The sequence below is a fragment of the Rana temporaria genome, chromosome 3 (assembly GCF_905171775.1).
Source record: "Rana temporaria chromosome 3, aRanTem1.1, whole genome shotgun sequence".
NCBI classification, from domain to species: domain Eukaryota; kingdom Metazoa; phylum Chordata; class Amphibia; order Anura; family Ranidae; genus Rana; species Rana temporaria.
Genome location: NC_053491.1, coordinates 384,594,372 through 384,619,477, shown reverse-complemented (window position 1 = coordinate 384,619,477; position 25,106 = coordinate 384,594,372). Strand labels below are relative to the sequence as shown.

Below are 25,106 nucleotides of genomic sequence, written 5' to 3'. Positions count from 1 at the left end.
AATGCCTTTTTAACCACTTCCCGACCTCCTCATGTACATTTACGTCGGCAGAATGGCACGGACAGGCACAATCACGTACCTGTACGTCCTCTGCTAGACGTGGGTGGGGGCTCCGATCAGGACCCCCCCCGGTACATGTGGAGGTCGGGTCCGCTCGGGGAGCGATCCGGGACGACGGCGCGGCTATTTGTTTATAGTCGCGATCGCTCCCCGGAGCTGAAGAACGGGGAGAGCCGTGTGTAAACACGGCTTCCCCGTGCTTCACTGTGTCGGCGCATCGATCGCGTCATTCCCTTTATAGGGAAGACACGATCGATGACGTCATTCCTACAGCCACACCCCCCTACACTAGTAAACACACACAAAGTAAACCCTAACTCCTACAGCGCCCCCTGTGGTTAATTTCCAAACTGCAACTGTCATTTTCACAATAAACAATGCAATTTAAATGCATTTTTTGCTGTGAAAATGACAATTGTCCCAAAAATGTGTCAAAATTGTCCGAAGTGTCTGCCATAATGTCGCAGTCACGAAAAAAATCGCTGATCGCCGCCATTGGTAGTAAAAAAAATAAAAAAAATTAAAATGCAAAAAAACTATCCCCTATTTTGTAAACGCTATAAATTTTGCGCAAACCAACCGATAAACGATTATTGCGATTTTTTTTACCAAAAATAGGTAGAAGAATACGTATCGGCCTAAACTGAGGAAAAAAAATAAATTTTATATATGTTTTTGGGGGATATTTATTACAGCAAAAAGTAAAAAATATTGCATTTTTTTCAAAATTGTCGCTCTATTTTTGTTTATAGCGCAAAAAATAAAAACCGCAGAGGTGATCAAATATCACCAAAAGAAAGCTCTATTTGTGGGGAAAAAAGGACGCCAATTTTGTTTGGGAGCCACGTCGCACGACCGCGCAATTGTCTGTTAAAGCGACGCAGTCCCGAACTGTAAAAACCCCTTGGGTCTTTAGGCAGCAATATGGTCCGGGGCTTAAGTGGTTAAGCATTTCTCTAGAATTGCCAAACTCATTATGTACTCCTGGAGTAAAAATCAAATAACTAATGTTATTATTGATGGTATTAAGGTTTGAACATGCACTACAAACACAGATTTAACCATTGTGATATCTTTATAAATAAAACCAAGTTTCATAAAAAAAATTTTGCTTTTTGACAAACAAATATGCAACTTTTAAAATATAAAATAAAAAGCACAAAAAAGTTTAAACTCTATTGGCTGTAATGCCATATTACCTGAATATATTACTAACATTAATATTAAGAAAAAAAAAAAAGAAAATACTTGCACCTACAGGTAAGCCTTAATCTAGGCTTACCTGTAGGTTAAAGAAATATCTCCCAAACCTGAGCGTGCCGGTAGTGACATCATTGCTGCTCCAGCTAGTCACAGCGCCGGAGCAGCGCTACCCGGAAGTCACTCAGGGTATTATGGCGTCGAAGGAGGAGGCGAACGAGGGCCGCCGCTAAGTAATTCATAATGAGCTAGTATGCTGTGCATACTAGTTCATTATGCCTTTGTCTTGCAGGTAGTCATTTTATTTATTTTTTGACAAGAGGGTTTACTCATTTTTTTCCCCAGCAGCTTAGTAGATGCCACCTATTTATTCCTTCATCGTAGTGCAGTGTTAATTTTGACATCAACTTTTGATTTAGTTTTAGCCATAGCTTTTGGACTAAAGTGCCACTTTAAAGCGGGGGTTCACCCAAAAAAAATTTTTAACATTAGATTGAGGCTAATTGTGGGAAGCACAATCCGGTGTTTTTTTTTTTTAAATCAATGCAGTACATACCGTTTTAGAGATAGATGTTCTCCGCGGCTTCCGGGTATGGACTGCGGGACTGGGCGTTCCTATTTGATTGACAGGCTTCCGACGGTCGCATACAGCGAGTCACCAGTTGCCGAAAGAAGCCGAACGTCGGTGCGGCTCTATACGGCGCCTGCGCACCGACGTTCGGCTACTTTCGGGAACTCGTGACGCGCTGTATGCGACGGTCGGAAGAGCTGTCAATCAAATAGGAACGCCCAGTCCCGCAGCCCATACCCAGAAGCCGCGGAGAACATCTATCTCTAAAACGGTATGTACTGCATTGATTAAAAAAAAAAAAAACACCCGATTGTGCTTCCCACAATTAGCCTCAATCTAATGTTAAAAATTTGTTTTTCGGGTGAACACCCGGTTTAAGTTTAGTTGTATTTTAGTCATCTGAATTGTTTTGGTTTTAGTCATATTTTAAACTACTAAAATAGTGTTAACTTAGTTCAAAATATTTTCATCAATGAAAGAACAGTGCTCCATAAAGTATATCTAAAGTTTTTTCAATTTTGATTTAAGGGGTGGTTAATATCTCTGTCGATTCTTTACAGTTGACAGGGCCCAGACCAGGGACATTCACTCTTTGTCCATTGCCACCTGAACAGGAAGTGACAGGAAATCAAATCCAGTTGTTATCTTGGAATACAACATACAGGGGAAGTCTTCCAATAAGGAGACCTATTAGGCCTCGTACACACGACCGAGAATCTCGTCATAAAATAAACGTTTTCCTCTACGAGGTTCATGTCAGGCAGCTCGACGAGATTCTTGTCAAGCTTTCCTTGCATACACACTGTCAAGACAAAATCTTGTCGTTCTCAAACGCGGTGACGTAAAACACGTACAACGGCACTATAAAGGGGAAGTTTGATTCCACTGGCGCCACCCTTGGGGCTGCTTTTGCTAATCTCATGTTACTGCGTGTTAAGTAAAAGTTTGGTGAGAGACGATTTGCGCTTTTCAGTCTGTTACAGCATGACGAATGTGCTACTTCCATTACAAACGCTACTTTTACCGAAGGTGCGCTCCCGTCTCATACTTTATTCTGAGCATGCACGGGTTTCTAAGCATACACATATACGTGTTTCTCGTCGTAAACCAGCCCAACAAGAAACACGATGAGGAAATTGAGACTCCCGACGAGAAAAAAGAGACCATGTTCTCTTTTTTTCTCATCGAGATCCACGACAGTTTTCTCGACGAAAAACATACAACCCTTTTTCTCTGCAAAAATGCTCTGCCAGCATTTTTCTTGATGAATTTTGCAGAGGAAAACAGTCGTGTGTACGAGACCTAATAGTGACAACTGTCTAGGAGCCAGACTTGTGTTGTGGTATCATGGGTTTTTCTGCAAATCTTCCTGCATTTAATTGCAGTGCATTGTTGCACTATTCACTTTGATTGGCACCCCAAGGCACCTAGCCAACGCAAAACAATGCATGTGTGTTATAGGGCAAAGCAACACACAGATGCAAACCCTCTGTTCACCTTGGTGTGCTACATGTGCAGGAGGAGATTTCCCTACACTTTGGAGAGATTTCCTCCTGCATCCTGTTGTCTCTTTGAAACAAGAAGCAAAGGGAAATTTCCCTATTGCGACACAGAAATAAAAATGCAGGTGTTTTAACATCCACTTTTCTCTTCAAACCTACAGAAAGGTTTCGCTCTATACAGTTTAGCACCACAAGCACTTTAAAGCAGTTTTCTGCTTTCTGCAAATGGTTTGGACGTGGAGGAAAAAGATTGTTTTTTGATAGGCCTTGTTCAAGGCAGTGTACAAAGAGACATTACAAAATGCAAATTGCAAATTCAATAGGAAGTTAAATTTTGACTTCACATATTATAATCTGTGGCAACATTCAGAAATTGCCTAGAAATGCTTGTTACAAGTAATTTCACAGGAAATCAGGAGTGTTAAATCTTCAAGGCACTTTTTGGTCAGGGCGTTCAGCGTAACACAGCTGTAGAATGCCATGCTTGTAAAAAAAAAGAAGCCTGTTCAGTTTTCTCTTCATCTCCTGTCTCATCTTGCCCAATAACAGGTTGACAGAGTGGTGGACGCCAACATGTCGAAAACGTATAGTGAGCGACAGCTGCGTTCCAGGAAAGATGTCTCTACACAATGAGTTCTCCGACAGAGCACATGACTCCTCCCCCTCCAGCACCTTGCCGTAAGACTTTTATGTCATTTATTATTCATTGTCACATGGGTGCAAGTAGACCTACTGTATAGCTGAGTAAGGCTCAACGCTTTATTAAAAGTACAACTAAACGCAAAACGTTATTTCGTTTTTGGATAGAGCGGAGAGGGATTAGAATGCTTGTCAGTTTTTATTGCTGTCTGTGCCTCTGTCAAGGAAATTCAGCCTCTCTATTTGCCCTGTTTACTATTATCATTAAAAGTGAAAGTAAAATAAAATCCTAAATTTTGGGTTGTCCCCAAAAATAAAGGGTAAATCTTCCAATACAGACACTAGTTCTGGTGACCTGGGGGTTCCCAAAAAAATTTCCTTAAATTTGCAGGAATTTCCTTTCACTTCCTGTTTGGCTTTGGGAAAGGAAGTGCGTGGCATCTCAGCAATGGGACACAGATGGCGGAAAAAAATCTGACAGGGGTTATAACTCTCCCATACTGTATCCAAAATGTAAATAAAAAGTTTTGCCTATAGTCCTACTTTAAAGGAAAAGTTCACCATATTCAGGGTGTAACATGTTATGAACAAACCAGCCCCCGCACCACCCCGATTCCTGCTTTGACAGCTAGCAGGGTTCTTCTCCCTCTCCCTCCGTGAAAAAACATGGCTGCGCAGGGCTCTGCCTGCTTGCCTGGCCACATCATTGATTGACAGGGCTCTGTGAATGGAAAATTACAAGGTCCGATCGGTAATTCCGACAAGAAAACCGTGGATTTTTTTTCCAACAGAATGTTGTCTCAAACTTGTGTTGAATACACACGGTCATACGCATTCTCAATGATTCCGAGAATGCGTCAAATAGATTCTGAGCATGTGTGTTTTTTGTGCGTCGGAATTGCATACAGACGAAAGGAATTTCCGTCAAGAACTTTTTCCGTCGGAAAATTTGAAAACCAGCTCTCAAATTTTTGCTGTCGGAAATTTCCGACAGAAAAAGTCCGATGGGGCCTACACACGGTCGGAATTTCCGACCAAAAGCTCACATCGAACTTTTCTTGTCGGAAATTCCGACCGTGTGTACGCGGCATTAGAGCCAGGTCTCTGATTTCAGGAAAATTAGTATAAGCAATTTTGGTTCAGGAGAGGAGGGTCCAGGTCAATTTTATAGTCCAACCTTCTTCCCCAGAGAATGGGCTGGCAAAGATTTTGTTTTCTTTGACATTGTCAAAGTTAGCTGCATTTATTAGCCAATTCCTTGTGACAATAAGTAAAGAGAGTAGCTTTATGAAACAATCTGGTAATATAACTGGTGAAAAATGGGGCTGCCACTCCTTTTAATACAAAAGAGGTGTGTGAGTGTTCTGGTGCTGAAAGGGTCCCTGAAATTTTTTGGCTGTGAACCGCTATCAGATACGTCCTCAGGGCACCAAGAAAATGAGATTGTAATTGCCGGCATGCAGCAGAAAATTAATTATACGTTCTGCTTTTTAATCAAGCAAGCACTGCGTTAATTCGGTTTTATTTCAGGTGGGATCTGATTAGTCATGTCGATGATGTGGATAGGAAAAGGTGGGGGGAGTGAGAGAGAGAAAAACCCCTTTACATAAGCACACCTGGAGATGTTAAAACACATCTTCAGACAGAGATTTTTTTAGTTTTGGATAAAGCTGGGGCTTGATTTCTGCCTAGGCCACCTAGGCCATAGTCTAGGGCACTGTGGACATCAGGGACAGTACTTAGTCACATAGGCCAGGTAAAACAGGCCACTTTTGCATACAGTATGTATATGGCTCACAGCCTGCTAGGCAAACTGACACAATCCAAAAAAAAATTCCTTAGCCACTATTCTGCTGTCCCATGGAGAATTCAACACCTGCTGGAGGTAGGCTTGCTAGCTATGTTATGAAGCTGGGGTGCATCCTCCCTCCTATAAAATTCAAACTAACAGATACCAGGGGTAGGCAATCTTTGAGAGGCAGAGATCTACCTGAATAACATGAAAGAGATTAAAGATCACCACAGTTTAATACCCTTTTCTTTTTCAAGAAATTAACTAGCAAGGCTCATTGAGGAGCTGCAGTCTGCTCACATAATTTGTAATAAAAAAATCTTTGCCATTCTGATGCTTCCCTCCAACCACTTTGCATATTATTTTATATAGACTGTGATTATGTACTTGCAAAATATGCTGCAGAAATATCCCTCTACTGAGTCTGGCTGCAGCCATTTCATCTGTGGGCAGCTGAAGCTGCTGCCTTTTCACATCCTGGATTTACGCAGTCACACAGAGGCACACCTCCAGCTCTGCAGCTTTTATTGGCCCTTGTATGACCCATCCCCCCTCCTTTCCTGGCAAACTCTCACGAGAGTGAGAGAGAGAGCTGTTCATAATGTCATAAGCCTAGGCTAATGACCAGACAAGAAACAGGAAGTGGGCTGTATAAGGTATTTACTGGCAGAAAAATATGTTTTACTATCCAAAGTTAAAACAACAAGGTCAGAAGATTTAATAGATGGAAAGTTGAAAAAATTACTGATGGTCCGCTTTAACTAAATAGTATTTAAAAAATGGAAGGTTGGGACTTTAAATGAGATGCGATTAGCATAATGCGATTAAATATACATATGGAAAATACAAAAATTCTTACCATAATAGTCAGGCTCAAAAATACCAAACCAAAGAAGCACAAAACCAAATTAATCTGTCTAACTGTATGTAATTAAAACAGAGGTTTAGTTGCAGTCATTTGTAAATGTCTGGGAAGCTGCAGGCCACGTCACGGCACTCTATGTAACTGCATAGAGTGCATAGAGTGCCGTGACGTGGCCTGCAGCTTCCCAGACATTTGCAAATGACTGCAACTAAACCTCTGTTTTAATTACATACAGTTAGACAGATTAATTTGGTTTTGTGCTTCTTTGGTTTGGTATTTTTGAGCCTGACTATTATGGTAAGAATTTTTGTATTTTCCATATGTATATTTAATCGCATTATGCTAATCGCATCTCATTTAAAGTCCCAACCTTCCATTTTTTAAACCCTTTTAGGGATGGAGGCCTGTGGTGGTGCAAACCACATGCCTCATATAAAGTCCCAACCCCACTTTTTTCTATAACATTAACTAAAGAGTAAGGAAAACTTAGAAGAATATAATAAAACAAATGTAACTGTAAAAATATAAACTTACACTACCTTGAGAGAAGACAGTGTCAGTCAGTAGAGCAGTGGACAGTATCAGCAGGGCAGTGGACGGTGTCTGGTCAGTGTCAGTAGGGCAGTGAATGGTGTCAGTAGGGCAGTGGATGGTGTCAGTAGGGCAGTGGACGGTGTCTGTTAAGACCCCTGATATCTCACCAAAGCCACCCCCCAACAGGGCTGATAAAAAAAAAAGAATTGTAAAAATTATAAATATATATAATTATAATTAAATTAATAATAAAAAAATTATAAAAAAAATGCAAAAAAATGTAATTGTAAAAAATAAAATGAAAATACTGACACAGTCCACACGTCATCAGTGCTGCATATTAGTGCCACTGTCACATGACATTAAAAAATGGTATCGGTAATCGGTATCGGTAAGTACTTGAAAAAAGTATCGGTACTTGTACTTGGTCTTAAAAAAGTAGTATCAGTGCAACCCTAGTTTCAATAAACAGTTGATGTTTAATGCCACCCTACGCTGTGTCTTTATAAGTGACTGGGTGAGCTAAGGGATATTGGATCGTGCTGGTACCGGACAAGGGAAGCTTATATAATGGACATACTCTACTTGAGTACCGGGGTCTGTGACAGCGCTACACAAACAGTTGGCACTATATAAATCCTGTATTATAATTTGGCTGTAAGGAAGGCAATGCTGGACTCCATTAGGATATTTTTTTTAATTACAATACAGGGACAGTTTTTAGATTTAGAGGATTTACTTAAACCTAGGTAGGGTGATGCTGTTCTTTAATGTGTATGTACAGTATGTATGTACCGTATTTATCGGCGTATACGCGCACTTTTTTCCCCTGAAAATCGGGGGAAAATCGTGGGTGCGCGGTATACACCGATACCCGATTTCCCGCGCCGAGTTTTGAATACTGCGCCGACATATACCGAGCGCAGTACACTCGGGTATAGTCGGGCAGTCTCGGCTCCTTCCGCGCTCGCGTCCTGGACGTACAGGACGTCAGCGCGGGTAGCCGAGCATTGCCGACAATACACGAGTGTACTGCGATCGGGGCCGCCGCGCAAGACACCAAAACTGTAAGTACAAAAAAAACTTTTTTTCCACAGGATTGGGGGCAACTTTAGGGGTGCGCGGTATACGCGGGAGCGCGTTTTACCGCGATAAATACGGTATGTATATGTGCTTATGTTTATGTATGTTAATGTGTATGTTAACATACCTCTACAGTGTGCTGCAGTAAAGTGCAGTGCAGTGCTTGTGTGTGTGTGTATATATATATATATATATATATATATATATATATATATATATATTGTATACAAAATGGGTAAAATAAGTATCGAACAACCCATGCAATCCATACATACAAAGAAACCAAAAAAATACATATATTCAGAAATTAAGTTACATCTAATCAAATGGAATGACATAGGAGAACAGTATTGAACACGTTAACTGAGAGTTATTTAATACTTTGTACAAAATCTTTTGTTGGTAATGACAGCTTCAAGACGCCTCCTTTATGGAGCAACTAGTCACATACGTTGCTCAGATGTGATTTTGGCCCATTCTTCCACACAAACAGTCTTCAAATCTTGAAGGTTCCGTGGGCCTCTTATATGAACTCTGATCTTTAGTTCTTTCCATAGATTTTCTATTGGATTCCAGTCAGGTGATTGGCTGAGCCATTCTAGCAGCTTTATTTTCTTTCTTTGAAACCAATTGATAGTTTCCTTGGCTTTGTGCTTGGGATCATTGTCTTGCTAAAATATCTACCTTCATTTCATCCTTATCATCCTGATAGATGTCTTTGTACAATTTCCCATACATCCTTCCTTCAATGATAGGGAAGTTTGCCAGTACGGAATGCTGAAAAACAGCCCTACACCATAATGTTCCCACCTCCAGTATGGTGGTGAGGTGTTTTTGGGGTGACATTTAACCTCAAACCATGGTATGTATTATGGCCGCCAAAGAGTTTAATTTTGGTCTCATCTGACCAGACTATATTCACAGGTTTGTCTAAATGTTGTACAGCAAACTTTAAATGAGCTTCAACAATGCTTTTTCTTCAGCAATAGAGTCTTGCATGGTGAACGTTCATATATGCCATGGCGGTTGAGTACATTACTTATTGTTTTCTTTGAAACAATTGTACCTGCTAATTCCAGGTTTTTCTGAAGCTCTCCACAGGTGGTCCTTGGCTTATGGACAACTCTTCTGATAATTTTTTTCATCCTCTGTAGGAAATCTTGTGAGGGAGCACCTGGTCACGGCTGGTTTATGGTGAAATTATTTACTTTTTCACTTCTGGATTATGGCCTCAACAGTGCTCACTGGAACATTCAGAAGTTTAGAAATCGTTCTGAAACCAATGCCATCAGTGTGTTTTGCATCAATAGGGTTGCAAAGGTCTTGAGAGAGCTCTTTGCTTTTACCCATCAAGAGATGTTTTTTGTGTGACACCTTCCTAATGAGACACATTTTTATAGGCCATCAGTTAAAGGGGTTGTAAAGGTAAAAGTTTTTTTCACTTTAATACATTCTATGCATTAAGGTGAAAAAACACCCGAAAATACCGGCCCCCCCAGCCCCCTCGTTTTACTTACCTGACTCCTTGAAAGTCCTGCACTCGCCCCCGACATCCTCTTCGCCACTCAGCCTGGCCGTTGACTGGTTACAGTGGATGGATTGAAAGCAGCACAGCCATTGGCTCGCGCTGCTGTCAATCACATCCAATGACACAGCGCGCCAGGGGGGGGGAGTGATACAGTGAGCAGCTATGGCCGCCAGCTGTATCATGGGAGAGCGCCCGCAAGCACTCAACACCATGCTCGCTCACATAAAAGTGTTGAGTCCTTGCGGGGGGGAGCCGAGACAGCCGCCGAGGAACCCCAAGAGACCAGGTTCCGGGCCACTCTGTGCAAAACGAGCTGCACAGTGGAGGTAAGTATAACATGTTTGTTATTTAAAAAAAAATCTTTAGTGATCCTTTAAGACTGAACCAGCTGATATTAATTTGTACTGACATGGGACAGGATTGCTTTCTAGTTACTGATAGATTTCAGCTGGTGTCTTGTCTTTCCAATGCCTTTTTGCACCTCCCTTCTTCACGTGTTCAATACTTTTTCCCTGTGTCATTCCATTTTATTACACAATAATTTAATTTCTGAGCTTATTTGTTTTGGTTTCTTTGTATGTATGTATGTTCAGTGGGGATCGAAAGTTTGGGCACCCCAGGTAAAAATTTGTATTAATGTGCATAACGAAGCCAAGGAAAGATGGAAAAATCTCCAAAATACCCCTGATGATGTCATTACGACGAAATGATCGTCGGGCAGATACACACGCATTGCGCATGCGCTAACGGCCTAAGGCGGTCTGATCCCACACGGAGCTTTTATCCTTGCAAGGACTTTGTATTACTCTCGACGAAGGAGAGACATTTTATGTCACTTTTTATCTTTTAAATAAATTTCCTCGTTTATACGCCTACACTATGGGATTGTCCCTTTTTTTCTCCCCATGTGGTGGTTGTTGATACACGCTTATATACACCTATGCGAATTCCACCTGGAAGCACGGATTAACTCTATGAGGAGCTGAGGATTCCGCCATTTGATCTGTGGAGAGACGCCGACTTGCTTCTGACACCTCAATGGATCATAAGTTCCTACTATGCCTGTTTAGACTAATCCTGAAAGGGAAAAGTCACAGGCTTTCCGGTAAGCCTTTATTCTCACTGGTGTTGGGCCACTGATGTTTGAATTTTTCTTCTCTTCACCTGTGGACTTCTACATTGGACTTTCACTGCTTTCATCTTTTCATCACCTGAATTGGAAGGGGTCAATAACTCCTAGCCTCTTCTGTGGACTTTATGTGTTTTATGTGGTGAATCAGTCACTTTATCATCAATTTTTATTGTTCATTTGATTTGTTCACAATATAGGTTTATTCATATATTAATTTATTGGCTTTTTATATGGGGGGGGCTAACCCGGCAGAGGTGCTGTACAATGCTATATTGTTTTGCACAGTCACAGTAATTTTCTCTAATTTTTGCACATCTCATTTACTGAATTAATGTTTTAAATGACTCACATCATTTTTAGTTTAACATTGGTCATACTTGCTGCCTTATATATTTATTTATAGGGTATTTTTTGTCCAGCGCTACACTGTTTTTTTCACAAGCTGTGATACTTGCCAAAGGGGCAGTACAAGATATTAACTCTGCAGGGTGCCCAAACTTTTGCAGGCACCATTTTTTTGTTTTCTGTAATTTTGAAAGTGTAAATGATGGAAATAAAATCTAACTTTTTTTGACATATTATAAGAATGTCTAATCTGTAATTTGATGCCTTTTGGAGATTTTTCCATCTTTCCTTGGCTTCGTTATGCACATTAATACACATTTTTACCTGGGGTGCCCAAACTTTCGATCCCCACTGTATGTATGTATGTTGTTACTGACATGCGGTAAAACATTCATGTGAATAGCACCTTTAGAAATATATTTACCTAAAAAAATTGTAGCGGTTTATATATACTGTATATTTAGTGCATCTTGTTGCATAAAAAAAGTTACTGTTTTTTTTTTTTGCTATGATATCGATTGTGTCTCTGCGGATATGTTTCTCATTGTCTCACTGTGATATTGATTGTGGCTCTGCTGACATATTTCTGGTTGTCTCGCTATGATATTCATTGTGGCTTTAGGGACATGTTTCTGGTTCTCTCTCTATAATACTGTTTATGGCCCTGCAGACGTTTCTGGTTGTCTTTTTATGATTGTGGCTCTGTGGACATGTTTCTGGTTTTCTTGCTAGTACACTGATTGTGGCTCTGTAGATGTGTTTCGGGTTTTCTTACTATAAAAGTGAATGTGGCTCTGCAGACATTACTGACTGTGGCTCCAAGGACATGTTTCTGGATGTCTTGCTGTGATATTGATTAGGGCTCTAAGGACATGTTTCTGGTTTTTCTCACTATAATACTAATTGTTGCTTTGCAGACTTTCTGGCTGTTTCAGGGTGATTATGGCCCTGCAGACACATTTCTTGTTGTTTCATTATAATGTGGACATGTTTGCTTTATAATAATAATTTATTGAGAGATTATTCCTTGTGTACATAGATCTTTTTTTCAATACAAATGTTTAAAGAGTATGTGAACCCAACACTTCATATTCTCGATATGTGCCTGCTGTACCATGTACTTGTATGAAAAAGTATCCTCTTTTTCCTTGTATTGCTTCCTTTCTGTGAAATCCCTGCCATTCTCCTGCTTTCCCTTTTTTTAAACTGACCACACTAGCATTAGAGCTCAGCGTGGTCAGTTCACTAGCTGTGCTCTTCTCCAGTAATTAAACTTGGTCTGTCATCCCCTGCACAGCCTATTACTGGGAAGTTCAGTGTGCTGCTGTCTGTCCTCCCCCAAATCTCTGATCTCCTTATGCAGCTGAGCACATAGGGTATGTGATCACTTATAAAAAAAGGTATTCATAATGAGAGATGTGTGTATATATTCAATATATATACACTAATGTTTTGCCTTTCATTTTTTATTTTAGACTGAATGGGTTGTTTTATAAGGTGAGGGTTTACATATACAGTAAAACCTTGGATTGCGAACATAATTCGTTCCAGAAACATGATTGTAATCCAAAGCACTTGTATATCAAAGCATTTTTTACAGGGTATAAAAGAGAAGAGAGGCACCTCTAAGTGTAGCAATAAGTTGCTAAATGTTGTACCTTCATTAAATGTAACCATATTGCTACACTTAGAGGCTCCTCTCTTCTTTTATTCTCTGTGACATGACGCTACTCTTATATCAAGACATTACTTGTATATCAAGGCAACATTTTGGCTAGGCAGTCCAAGCATGAATGAACCCTGGGGCTTAAGAGCTAAGGGGGGGTCACATCCTTAGATCTCAGGAGTTCATGCTTGAACTTGTAGTCCTTTACTAGTTGGGGGGGTGTCACGTCCTCAGCTTAGAGGGGTTCATGCTGACACATGCAGTCCTTCACTTTTGTAAAATAAAAATATTTTGGGGTATTTGCCATCTTATGAGCTCATTCACTTTTTCATAACTAACTAAATGCATGGAAGACTATATGATTAGTAGGGAAAAGTCATTACATTATACAGATTATTCACTTTTTATAAAAGCAGACTTAAAAAAACTCTTTTTGGATCTCTTAACCACTTGCCGACCGGCCACCGCCGTTATACGTCGACAAGTTGGCTCGGCTGGGCGAGAGCACGTAGTATGACGTCCTCTCTCCCAGCCGCCACTAGGGGGCGCGCTCGCCCCCGACTCCCGTGCGTGTGCCCGGCGGGCGCGATCGCCGCCGGGCACACGCGATCGCTCGGTACAGAGCGTAAACACACAGCTCCCGGTCCTGTCAGCAGGGGAAATGCTGATCTTCGGTTCATACAATGTATGAACCGAGGATCAGTGTTTCCCCTAGTGAGGCCATCCCCCCCCCACAGTAAGAACACACCCAGGCATACTTAACCCCTTCCCCGCCCCCTAGTGTTAACCCCTTCACTGCCAGTGGCATTTTTATAGTAATCCAATGCATTTTTATAGCACTGATCGCTATAAAAATGCCAATGGTCCCAAAAATGTGTCAAAAGTGTCCGAAGTGTCCGCCATAATGTCGCAGTACCGGAAAAAAAAATCGCTGATCGCCGCCATTACTAGTAAAAAAAATATAATAAAAATGACATAAAAATACCCCCTATTTTGTAAACGCTATAACTTTTGCGCAAACCAATCAATAAACGCTTTTTGCTAAATTTTTTTACGAAAAATATGTAGAAGAAAACGTATCGGCCTAAACTGAGGAAAAAAAATGTTTTTTTATATATTTTTGGGGGATATTTATTATAGCAAAATGTAAAAAATATTCATTTTTTTCAAAATTGTCGCTCTATTTTTGTTTATAGCGCAAAAACTAAAAACCGCAGAGGTGATCAAATACCACCAAAAGAAAGCTCTATTTGTGGGAAAAAAAAGGACGCCAATTTTGTTTGTTTGGGAGCCACGTCGCACGACTGCGGAATTGTCTGTTAAAGCGACGCAGTCCCGAATCGCAAAAAGTACTCTGGTCTTTGGGCAGCAATATGGTCCGGGGGGGTAAGTGGTTAAAGTAGAGGTTCACCCGAAAACTCAATTTTTAACATTAGATTGAGGCTCATTTTGTGAAGGGGAATCAGGTGTTTTTTTTTTAAATCGAAGCAGTACTTACCGATTAAGCCCTGGTTCACACTGGGCTGCGGGAGTGAAGCCGTGCGAGTTCAGCTGAACTCGCACGATTTCACTCCCGCCGGCAGTCCCGATTTCGGCCGCGATTTAAGAGACATCTGTGCAGGTTTCTGCACAGATGTCTATGTAAATCGCGGCCCGAAATCGCAAAAAGTAGTACAAGAACTACTTTTTGAAATCAGTGAAGCGCTGCAGATGCAGCGTCGCACCGATTAGGACGGCGCCATTGCCGACAATTGGCGGCATTTGAGATGCGATTTCACATGTGAAATCGCATCTCAAATCGAATGAAATCGCACCCAGTGTGAACCTGGGCTTAGAGATAGATCTTCTCCGCCGCTTCCGGGTATGGGCTGCGGGACTGGGCGTTCCTATTTGATTGACAGGCTTCCGACGGTCGCATACAGCGCGTCACGATTTTCCAAAAGTAGCTGAACGTCGGTGCGCAGGCGCCGTATAGAGCCGCACCGACGTTCGGCTTCTTTCGTCTACTCGTGACGCGATGTATGCGACCGTCGGAAGCCTGTCGGAAGCCTGTCAATCAAATAGGAACGCCCACTCCCGAAGACCATACCCGGAAGCGGCGAAGAAGATCTATCTCTAAAACGGTAAGTACTGCTTCGATTTAAAAAAAAACACCCGATTCCCCTTCACAAAATGAGCCTCAATCTAATGTTAAAAATTGTTTTTCGGGTGAACTCCCGCTTTAAGCCTCGTACACACAACCGAGTTTCTCGGCAAAAAACAGCAAGAAACTTGCTGGGTTTTTTTTTTGGCCGAGGAAACCGGTCGTGTGTACACTTTTCGACGAGGAAACTGTCGAGGATCTCGTCGAGCCAAAAAGAGAGCATGTTTTGTTTTTCCTCGACGGGAATGGGGAAATTTGGCTCGCCGAGATCCTCGACAGCCTAACACGGACCTCTACGAGCCAAACAATGTGTTTCGCCCGTCGAGTTTCTCGGTCATGTGTACGAGGCTTAACATGCACCTCTCCAATAAACCCACTGGCTGAGATATAAAGAGTTTACTTTTGCTGAGGAAGTGACTATACTTGGCACTCACCCTTAGCATCGCTCTGCGCTCCAGACATCATAGAGATCCAGGCGGAGAACAGCACACTGGCTTCATAATGACAATTGCTGACTGTTTGATGACATGTTTCAGGCCTTGGGGTTCCCCTTGTCCTCCTGTCTCCTACTACACACGAGACAGAGGAAGTTAGGATGCCGCAGAGGATGGTAGGCGGAGCATTAGGCTCCACTTCCACCCATTGCATGAAGTGCGGCCGGTCTGAAGTGCGGCCAGTCGCTGCCAAGTAAGCCCTATAATACTGGATATGCAGCAAGCCGCCGGCTACCAGGGACTGTTAGGGCGGGTGGCGGCTTTTTTTGCCGCCCCCACAAAGTGCCGCCCTAGGCCTGAGCCTTGTTGGCCTAGGCCAAAATACGGTGCTGGGCCACACACACACTCAGATCCTGAAAGCCGTGTGTATGGCACTGTAGGGTTAACAGTGATAACACAGGAGCACAACTGAGAGACAATTGTATTGAATTGCCTGAATAAGGACCTTCGTGGCAGGGTCACTAAGTTTTATTTTAACGAAAGCTGCTCATTTAAAAAGGCTAAAACCAACTTTTCATTTTAAAACCAACATAACCTGACCCAAAAAATATTTCTTCCCCCTAAACCTAACCCAGCATTAAATTATCCTCTAAAACTCTCTGGAATTAAATGTGAGTACCAAAGACATAGAGAGACAAACTCCATGTTAGACATAATTATGGTCCTTGCACTCTCTCAGCTCCAATACAGAATATTTTGTGATTAAGGCCCCTTTCTGAAACCTTTTTATACATACCTCCCAACGTTTTGAGGTGGGAATGAGGGACACCTACTAACAAATGTATGTAGGCAAGGGGCACGCCCCCTGTCACACACCCTTAAATGAGAATTACCCAAAAAAATAGTTAATTAAATCCACAAGGATTTTTTTTTACTGCTACTTTTTCTTTGTATTGGCTTTGAAAATGTACAAATGCAGCAATTTAGAAGTGGGGTGAAAGGTTTAGCACTGGGAAAACACTTTTTGATAAATAAAAAGTGCATTTTATATACAACTATATAGATCAGACCAAAATGAGGGACACATGAGGAGGAATGAGGGACAGAGGGACATTGCTCCAAATCAGGGACAGTCCCTCGAAATCAGGGACAGTTGGGAGCTATGCCTTTATGTGGTTAGATTTCTTCCCCTCAGCTGCCACCCCACTGTTATCTGTAGTTCTTGATTGACTGAAAGGTTTGCTACACGCTCTTGCTGCCATTTTTTTGGCTAGGAAAAAAAGAATGGCAGTCGAGGAAAGGTCAGCGTTGCATAAATTCCAATGTATATCTGTAGCTCTGTTGCTGAGTGGTCTACTTTTTGCAGTTTTATCGGGCTACAGAATTGCCAGCTTTAGGAGCGACTCATTAGGATGGCCATGGTGGCCATGTCACCCCAATGATTTGTAGCTCCATATTGATCTGTAGTCAGGGCAGCAGCTTTGTATTCAGCTACAACAAGCAGGGAGTAACTACTACAAAGTAGCTGATATGACATGGTCCTCAAAGTCAAATGATCGAATATGCAATTTACTAAAGCAAGCCATGGATTATGCAATTTTCTTTCCTTCCACCACGGATGGAAGCTGCTATAGCCATCAGAAATGATCGCATGCAAAAGGTCCGACAGGCTGGTTGTACTGAAGTCAATTGAGGGATCAACCTTAGTACAACCAGCCTGCCCATAGATGGAGCAAATCTCGGCCAGTCGCTGCTGAACTGGCCGAGATTCGATCCATCTATGGCCAGCTTAAGACTGGAGCAGCCTGAATCTGAAGCAGCTGTCTATGGCAACCAGTCAGCTTTTGTCTTTCAATTGCAAAGCCTGATTGTACAAGCTGAAGATAGAATCTGATTGGTTACTATGTACAGCTGCTTGAGATTCTGTCTGTTCCAGTTCTAGTAAATCCCCCCAAGGTGTTTCATTATGTAAAATAATATATTTGATAAACCAGTGTTTTAAGTACTATACCATATATTTATGTACATTTTTGTATTTTTTTTTTTTTTGTCACTGGTTTGGTGATTGAGTGAGAGAGAGCAACTGAAGGAAAACACTGGAACACTTGTCAGTGCCTTTGTGCAAAGGTGTATTTACTTTGGAAGAAGAAATCACCTCTAATGTTGGGTGTCCTACATGTGTGGATGTTGCTGCGTTACGTAAAACAAATCATTTAGTTTTTTACATTTTATATTGGCGTGCCTTAGAATTGTGCAACATTGTAAAGGGTGTCTTGACTGATAAAAGGTTGAGAAACACTATTTTAGATAATAAAAATGTTCCCTCTTAGCAAAGCTTGTGTAGCATTGACCACTAGGTGGCATTGTGACCACATGAGAGAATGGCAGCTGTCTTTGTCATTATTTTTCTCCGAAAATTCAACAAGAAAATAGCTTGAATTTGTGTTCAGCAAAAACAAACAAAAACATAAAAGCATTATCCATAATTTTTTCCTGATTTTATGAATGATGCCACGCACACATTTATTACAAGCATCAAATTCCAAGGCCCTTGGTCAAACTCTTAAAGGCTCAGGCCACCCAACGAAGATATATTGGTTTGGGGCTTAATCACCCACCGGATGTCCATTAGGAACTTTAACAGCAAGACCTTTGGACATGGGGTCCTAGCCTCACTTGCCATCACCATAACGATATATGAGGTTGGTAGCTAGATCTACTAGTAAAGCATTTGATTTGCCTTGCATCAACAACAGGGTACAGGGGGTCCCCGACTTAAGAACAACTCTTACTTACGAACGTCACCGTACCTGTCGTTTTACACATGCGTGGACATTTTCGGACATTTTGGACGGCGAGCACATTTGGAAAACATTGGGAAACTACGTATCTGCCGTTCAGCGCATCCGCGGCCATTCGACGGAACATCGGAAAACATCGGAAAATTACATAATTGCCGTCCTGCGCATGCGCTTTCGACTTCAGAACTACATTTTCGACTTCAGAACAAACCTGAAGTCCCTAAGCGGTTTGTAAGTCGGGGACCCCCTGTATTGTGTTAGTCCACCCCACAAACTGCAGCTTCTTGTTCCTATTTGTAGCTATTTCTAGGTGGCATCCACCATCTGAGAGAGCTAGGAGCAAATCTCAAAAAAGGAAGATCTTGTTTAACCTATTGATCTTAAATGGCATCGTTGTGTGAGTGGTAACTATTCTACTGTAAATGTTGTATGTTTTTTTTATATCATTGTTCTTTTTTCTTCCAGTCTTTATTTTCTTGCACTGCTATGGCCTGTGACATAATCTTCATATTCAACACATGTTGGATTCCAGTGTCCTACACCACACAATGTGGTTTTATCCACCAGCCCCTAAATCACAGGGGCCAGCAGATGGAACAACAGTATGTGGGGGGCACTTCTCGGGTATCCAACACAACCTGGAAGTGTGTGAGATGTGAGGTTTCTACTTGAGGCATTAGCTCTGCAAGATCTTACAATAGGGCCGAGAGGAGATCTTATAATGGATACAGTAAATCCTACAGTGGACACCTATTTCCCACTATTTTGTCCTCCAGACATGACAATTGGCTGCATAAAAGATTATATACTGCTAAATCTTTGCTCAGAAAATAACATTTATAAAATCTTTACAGGCCATGAAAACATCCACTAGCAATCATTATGCAGGCTTTAATTTCATCACCAGTGTTTTCTGAATTTACCTTTGTATCTACAGTATATAAGAGAAATGTCTCACCTGCGGATATTTATTTACCCCTGCCTTTGGAGGTATTAGGGGCCTTCTTTTTGCTTCTATCATGCCTTCTAGACATACTTACACCGATCAGCCTTAATATTATGATGACCCACCTAATATTGAGTAGGCAGGTTTCTCCACAACAGGTGGCGCACTTCCACTGAAGCACTGCAGTTAAAAAAGGAAGTCACAGTTCCTCTATGGTTTCTTGGGTCTGCTGCTGCACCATGTGACTCTGGGGACCATTTTGGGTCAGACAGAGCCTATTTAAGGCCCTGGCTCCCAAATTTGGCACGCATTTGCGATTTGGTAAAGTAAGGACAGGTACCCCACCTGGTAGGGACAGTACTAGCGGCAGCGAGAGGTTCCTGAGGGAAAATGTAGGGCTCGCAACTTCTCTGGACACCTGCCTGTTGGGCAAGAGATGGCCAGGCCACATTTTTCCCCCCTCAGCAGACTCTGAGAGCTCGGCTACACTCTGCTTTCTACAAGCTACACGCTGTGCGCGTTCCTGGTAGGGCTGCGTTCTCACCATGTTATTTGTGAACTATTTCTGCATTATTTCAAGTTCAATATAAGTTCTTTCATTGCACTGGGACTAATTGTGTTATTTGCACTGTCACCGCTACCTTGCTGCACCCCACCCAACGCTGTATCCTGGTCTAGGCTAACAAGGCCCAGGCCTAGGGCAGCACTTTTTAGGGGGGCAGCTCAAAAAGAGTCCCCGTCGGCTTGCACTACACTGTTAGTGTAGCGACAGTCTTATGGGACGGACTGGGCTGAGAGGCAACTTAGTCTAGCGCCCCCATAAAGTATTTTTGACTGTCCTATCATCCTGGACCACAAACCTTCATCACTGTGCTATATGTTTTCTGCTGCACCATTGGCATGATTATATCTTCTTAGTCTTCTCCATAAAATTATCAGAAATTTGTGCTTAACCACTTCAATACAGGGCATGTTCACCCCCTTCCTGCCCAGTCCAATTTTTAGTTTTCAGCGCTGTCGCACTTTGAATGACAATTCAAATTGTGCGATTGTGCGACGTGGCTCCCAAACAAAATTGTCGGCCTTTTTTCCCACAAATAGAGCTTTGTTTTGGTGGTATTTGATCACCTCTGCGGGTTTTATTTTTTGCGCTATAAACAAAAGAAGAGCATCAATTTTGAAAAAAAAAACACAATATCTTTTACTTTTTGATTTAATAAATATCATAATTAAAAAAAAATATATATATATGTTTTCTTCAGTTTAGACCGATACGTATTCTTCTACATATTTTTGGTGAAAAAAATCGCAATAAGCGCATTTCATCGGTTTGCGCAAAAGTTCTAGCATCTACAAAATAGGGAATAGAATTATGGCATTTTTATATATTTTCTTTTTTTTTTACTAATAATGGTGGCGATCTGCAATTTTTTTTATTGTGACCGTGACATTGCGGCGGACATATCGGACACTTTTGACACATTTTTGGGACCATTCACATTTATACAGCGATTAGTGCTATAAAACTGCACTGATTACTGTGTAAATGTGACTGGCAGGGAAGGGGTTAACACTAGGGGGCGAGGAAGGGGTTAATATGTTCCCTAAAGAGTGTTCTAACTGTAGGGGGAGGGGGACTCACAAGGGGAGGAAACCGATGTGTGTTCCTCTGTACTGGGAACACACATCGGTCTCCTCACTGCTGACAGGACATGGATCTGTGTATTTACACACACAGATCCATGGTCCTGCCGTGATTGCGGACATCCCGGCCGCCGGGCACGCGCAACGGGTCCCGAGCAATGCGGCGGGGGCGTGCCCCGCCGGCGGCGCACGCACTCCCCGTAGCTGCCCGGGATTGCAAGGACCTCATATGACGTCCACTCTGAGGGAGGGAGGGTTCCCGCCGACGTCATTTTACAATGACTCGGTAGGGAACGTGTTAAAGTAGAACAATAGGCAACACTTTTTTTTTTCATTTTGGATAGAGTAAGGGAGGGTTATAGCCCCTGTCAGTTTATTTTTTACCATCCCTGTCCCATTGCAGAGATTTCACTTCCTGTCCCATAGCCAAACAGGAAGTGAGAGGAAATCTATGCAAATTGATGGAATTACCCCCCCCCCCCCCCCCCCCCCCCGCAGTGTCCCCACTCAAAAATTTCAGGGCGTGTCTTAAACAGCAAGGGGTGTGGCCTTGACATAGAGGGGTGGGTCATATTTAAATTAGGGGGTGCACGAGTTTAGTCAGGACTAGGGCAGCACAAAACCTAAATACACTACTGACCCCACCTACAAGTTGGTTCCTTTTTTTTGCTAAAAAAACAGCCCTGATCCGTAGAGGAATGTCTTTAACGATTTTGGCATGTCAGGGAGGGATGTAGTAATGCCGCGTACACACGGCGGGGTTGTAAAAAATTATGTTTTTTTTTTAATGTCATTAAAAACGATTGTGTGTGGGCTCCAGAGCATTTTTCACAACGTAAAAAATGGCCATTAAAAATTTAGAACACTCTCTAATTTTTCACGTCGTTTTTAACGTTGTCGTTTTTAACGTCGTAAAAAATAGTCGTGTGTGGGCTTTAACGACGTGAAAAAAAAACGCGCATGCTCAGAAGCAAGTTATGAGACGGGAGCGCTCGTTCTGGTAAAACTAGCGTTCGTAATGTAGATAGCACATTCTTCACGCTGTAACAGAATGAAAAGCACGAATCGTCTTTTACTAACACAAAATCAGCAAAAGCAGCCCCAAGGGTGGCGTCATCCGAATGGAACTTCCCCTTTATAGTGCCGTCGTATGTGTTGTATGTACATTTTTTACACACGATCGTGTGTAGGCAAGGCCCCGGTTTAACGATCGGGTTGAAAAAAACGTTGTTTTTTTCTAGACCATTAAAAATGTCATTTTTTACATCCCGAAAAACGGTCGTGTGTACGCGGCATTACAGACATAAAACAGGAAACACTCTAAGGCCTCGTACACACGGCCGAGGAACTCGACGTGCCAAACACGTCGAGTTCCTCGGCCAGTTCAGCCCTGAAGCCGCCGAGGACCTCGGCGGGAGGAGAGCTCCCATAGAACAACGAGGAAATAGAGAACATGTTCTCTATTTCCTCGCCGAGGTCCTCGTCGGCTTCCTCGGCCGAAAGTGTACACACGGCCAGTTTCCTCGGCAGAATTCAGCCAGAAACTCGGTCGGAAGCTGAATTCTGCCGAGGAAACTGGTCGTGTGTACGGGGCCTAAGTATCACCCTGCCTCAGTCCATCAATAACATTCAATTCAGCTAGATGAGTATCTGTGCTCTACTACCAGTGTAGAATGTGTGGTCAGAAAATAAACTGAATCTGTGTCAGCCACATCTCTCTATCTTAGAAACAGTTATAATTCTTGGTACCCACCCAGGCCGCATTATAAACTCATTAACAAACCATTAACATATCTCAGTCACAGCATGCCCCTCGTTCTCTCTTGGGTTTATGCTCTACGCAAGATGAGGAGATAAAAAAGAGACCATCAAACTATTTTTCAGCCGTCTAGATAACATTTCCAGCTCTGCAGAGATAATGAATGAAGTTTTTTTTTTTTCAAAGTCAAGGACAATAATGTGCTGAAGGTAAAATTCTGGATGATCAGCAAGCAGAAATAAAGTGGACCTGTTGTTTACCAAAATGCAGGACTACTCACACTGTAGTGTCAACCATTTTAAAGAGGAACTGCAGTCTGCTCACATAATTTGTAATAAAAACATATATATATAAATACTGTGATTCTGTACCAATTATGCTGCAGAAATCTCTCTCAACTGGCTCTGGTTGCAGCCATTTTAACTGTGGGCAGCTGAAGTTGCTGTCTGTTCACTTCCTGGATTTACACATATGCACACCTCCAGCTCTTCAGCCTGGAGCTCTCATTGGCCCTCTTATGACTCATCCCGCTCCCTTCCTGGCAAACTTTACGAGAGTGAGAGAGAGAGCTGTGCATGATGCCATAAGCCTAGGCTAATGACCAGACTAGAAACAGAAAGTGGGCTGTATAAGGTATTTACTGTCAGAAAAAAAAATGTTTTACTATCCAAAGTTAAAACAACAAGGGCAGAGGATTTAATAGATGAAAAGTTGAAAAAATTACTGAAAGTCTGCTTTAAGCATCATCCCTACAAAAAGATATAGTAAAGGACAATGAGCAAAAAGAAAAAAAAGGGCTTTCCTCTTTGACTGAAGTTTCCCTTTACATTTTAAGTGGACTTTTGTTAATTGAATTTTAAATCCTTCTTTTGTAACTGATGATAGTATGAGGGTAATTTGCACTGATACATTATGTTAAAGCGGTACTAAAGTCTAAAAAAAATGTTTTAAACTAGTCCCCTGGAAGCCTTAGGCCTCGTACAGACGACCGGATCTATCCGCTGGGATTGATCCGCGGATCAGTTCCAGCAGATAGATCCGGTCGTGTGTACGGCCTAGCGGACATTTATCGGCGGATAAAAATCCAGCCGACGGAATTTCAAGCGTGCGGATTTGTAGCATGCTAAGAAATCTATCCGCTTGAATCCTGTCCAGTGGATTGATCCGGTCGTCTGTACAGACTCACCGGATCAATCCGTCCGCTCCCCTCCCTCGCATGCGTCGTAATGATTCGACGCATGCGTGGAAGTACTTACCTTCCAGCGTCGCGCACGTCGCCGCGTCATCGTCGCGGCGATGGCGCGACACGTCACCGCGGATGTATTCCGCTCGGATTTTGATCCGATGGTGTGTACAAGCCATCGGATCATAATCCGGAGGAGGAATCTCCGCTGGAAACAGTCCGGCGGACTGTTTCCAGCGGAGATCCCCTCGTCTGTACGAGGCCTAAAAGGGGTTGTAAAGGTAAAAAAAAAAATCCCTAAATAGCTTACTTTACCTTAGTGCAATCCTCCTTCACTTACCTCATCCTTCGATTTTGCTTTTAAATGTCCTTATTTCTTCTGATAAATCCTCACTTCCTGTTCTTCTGTCTGTAACTCCACACAGTAATGCAACACTTTTTCCCTGGTGTGGAGAAAGCCTCTTGAGGGGGGAGGGGGCGAGCAGGAGGGTCAGGACGCGATCTACTTTGCAGATAGAGAAAGGAGCTGTGTGTTAGTGGGCGTCCTGACACTCCTGCTCTCCCCCTCCCCCCTCAATAGGCTTTTTCCACACAAGGGAGAAAGCCTTGCATTACTGTTACTGACTAAAAATCACTGATCGCCATTTTACTAGTAAAAAAAAAATAATAATAATAAAAATGCCATAAATCTATTCCCTATTTTGTAGACACTGTGGGGCAGATCCTGAAAGAAATTACGCTGGCGTATCTGTTGATACGCCACGTAATTTCAAATTTTGCACGTCGTATCTTTGTTTTGGTATCCACCAAACAAGATACGACGGCATCTGTGTTAGATCCGACAGGCGCTTCATTTAAATGAAACACGCCCCCTACCCGCCGCATTTGAATTCCGCGCCCTTACGCCGCGAGAGATACACTACGCCGCCGTAACTTACGGCGCAAATTCGTTGAGGATTCAAACCAAAGCCAAGTAAGTTACGGCGGCGTAGCGTATCTCAGATACGCTGCGCCGGTGCAGATCTTTGTGGATATGCCCCCATAACTTTTGCGCAAACCAATCAATATGCGCTTATTAGTATTTTTTTTACCAAAAATAGGTAAAAGAATACATATTGGCCTAAAATGATGAATACATTTTTATTATTTTTTTGTATGTATTTTAGCAGAAAGTATAAAATATATATATATTTTTTTTTAAATTGGCGGTCTATTTTTGTTTATAGCGCAAAAAATAAAAAAAACGCAGAGGTGATCAAATACCACCAAAGGAAAGCTC

General features: G+C 42.2%; 1 protein-coding gene across 11 annotated transcripts in view; it reads left to right on the top strand.

Annotated features, from left to right (window-relative positions):
* DGKI (diacylglycerol kinase iota) overlaps positions 1–25,106 on the top strand; it is a 483,473-nt gene that overhangs the window by 380,274 nt on the left and 78,093 nt on the right. For all 11 annotated transcript variants that reach the window (XM_040345697.1, XM_040345695.1, XM_040345698.1 and 8 more), the window contains one exon: positions 3,883–4,011. In XM_040345697.1, coding sequence (XP_040201631.1) covers positions 3,883–4,011 — 129 coding nt within the window. The remainder of the gene's footprint in view (positions 1–3,882; positions 4,012–25,106) is intronic.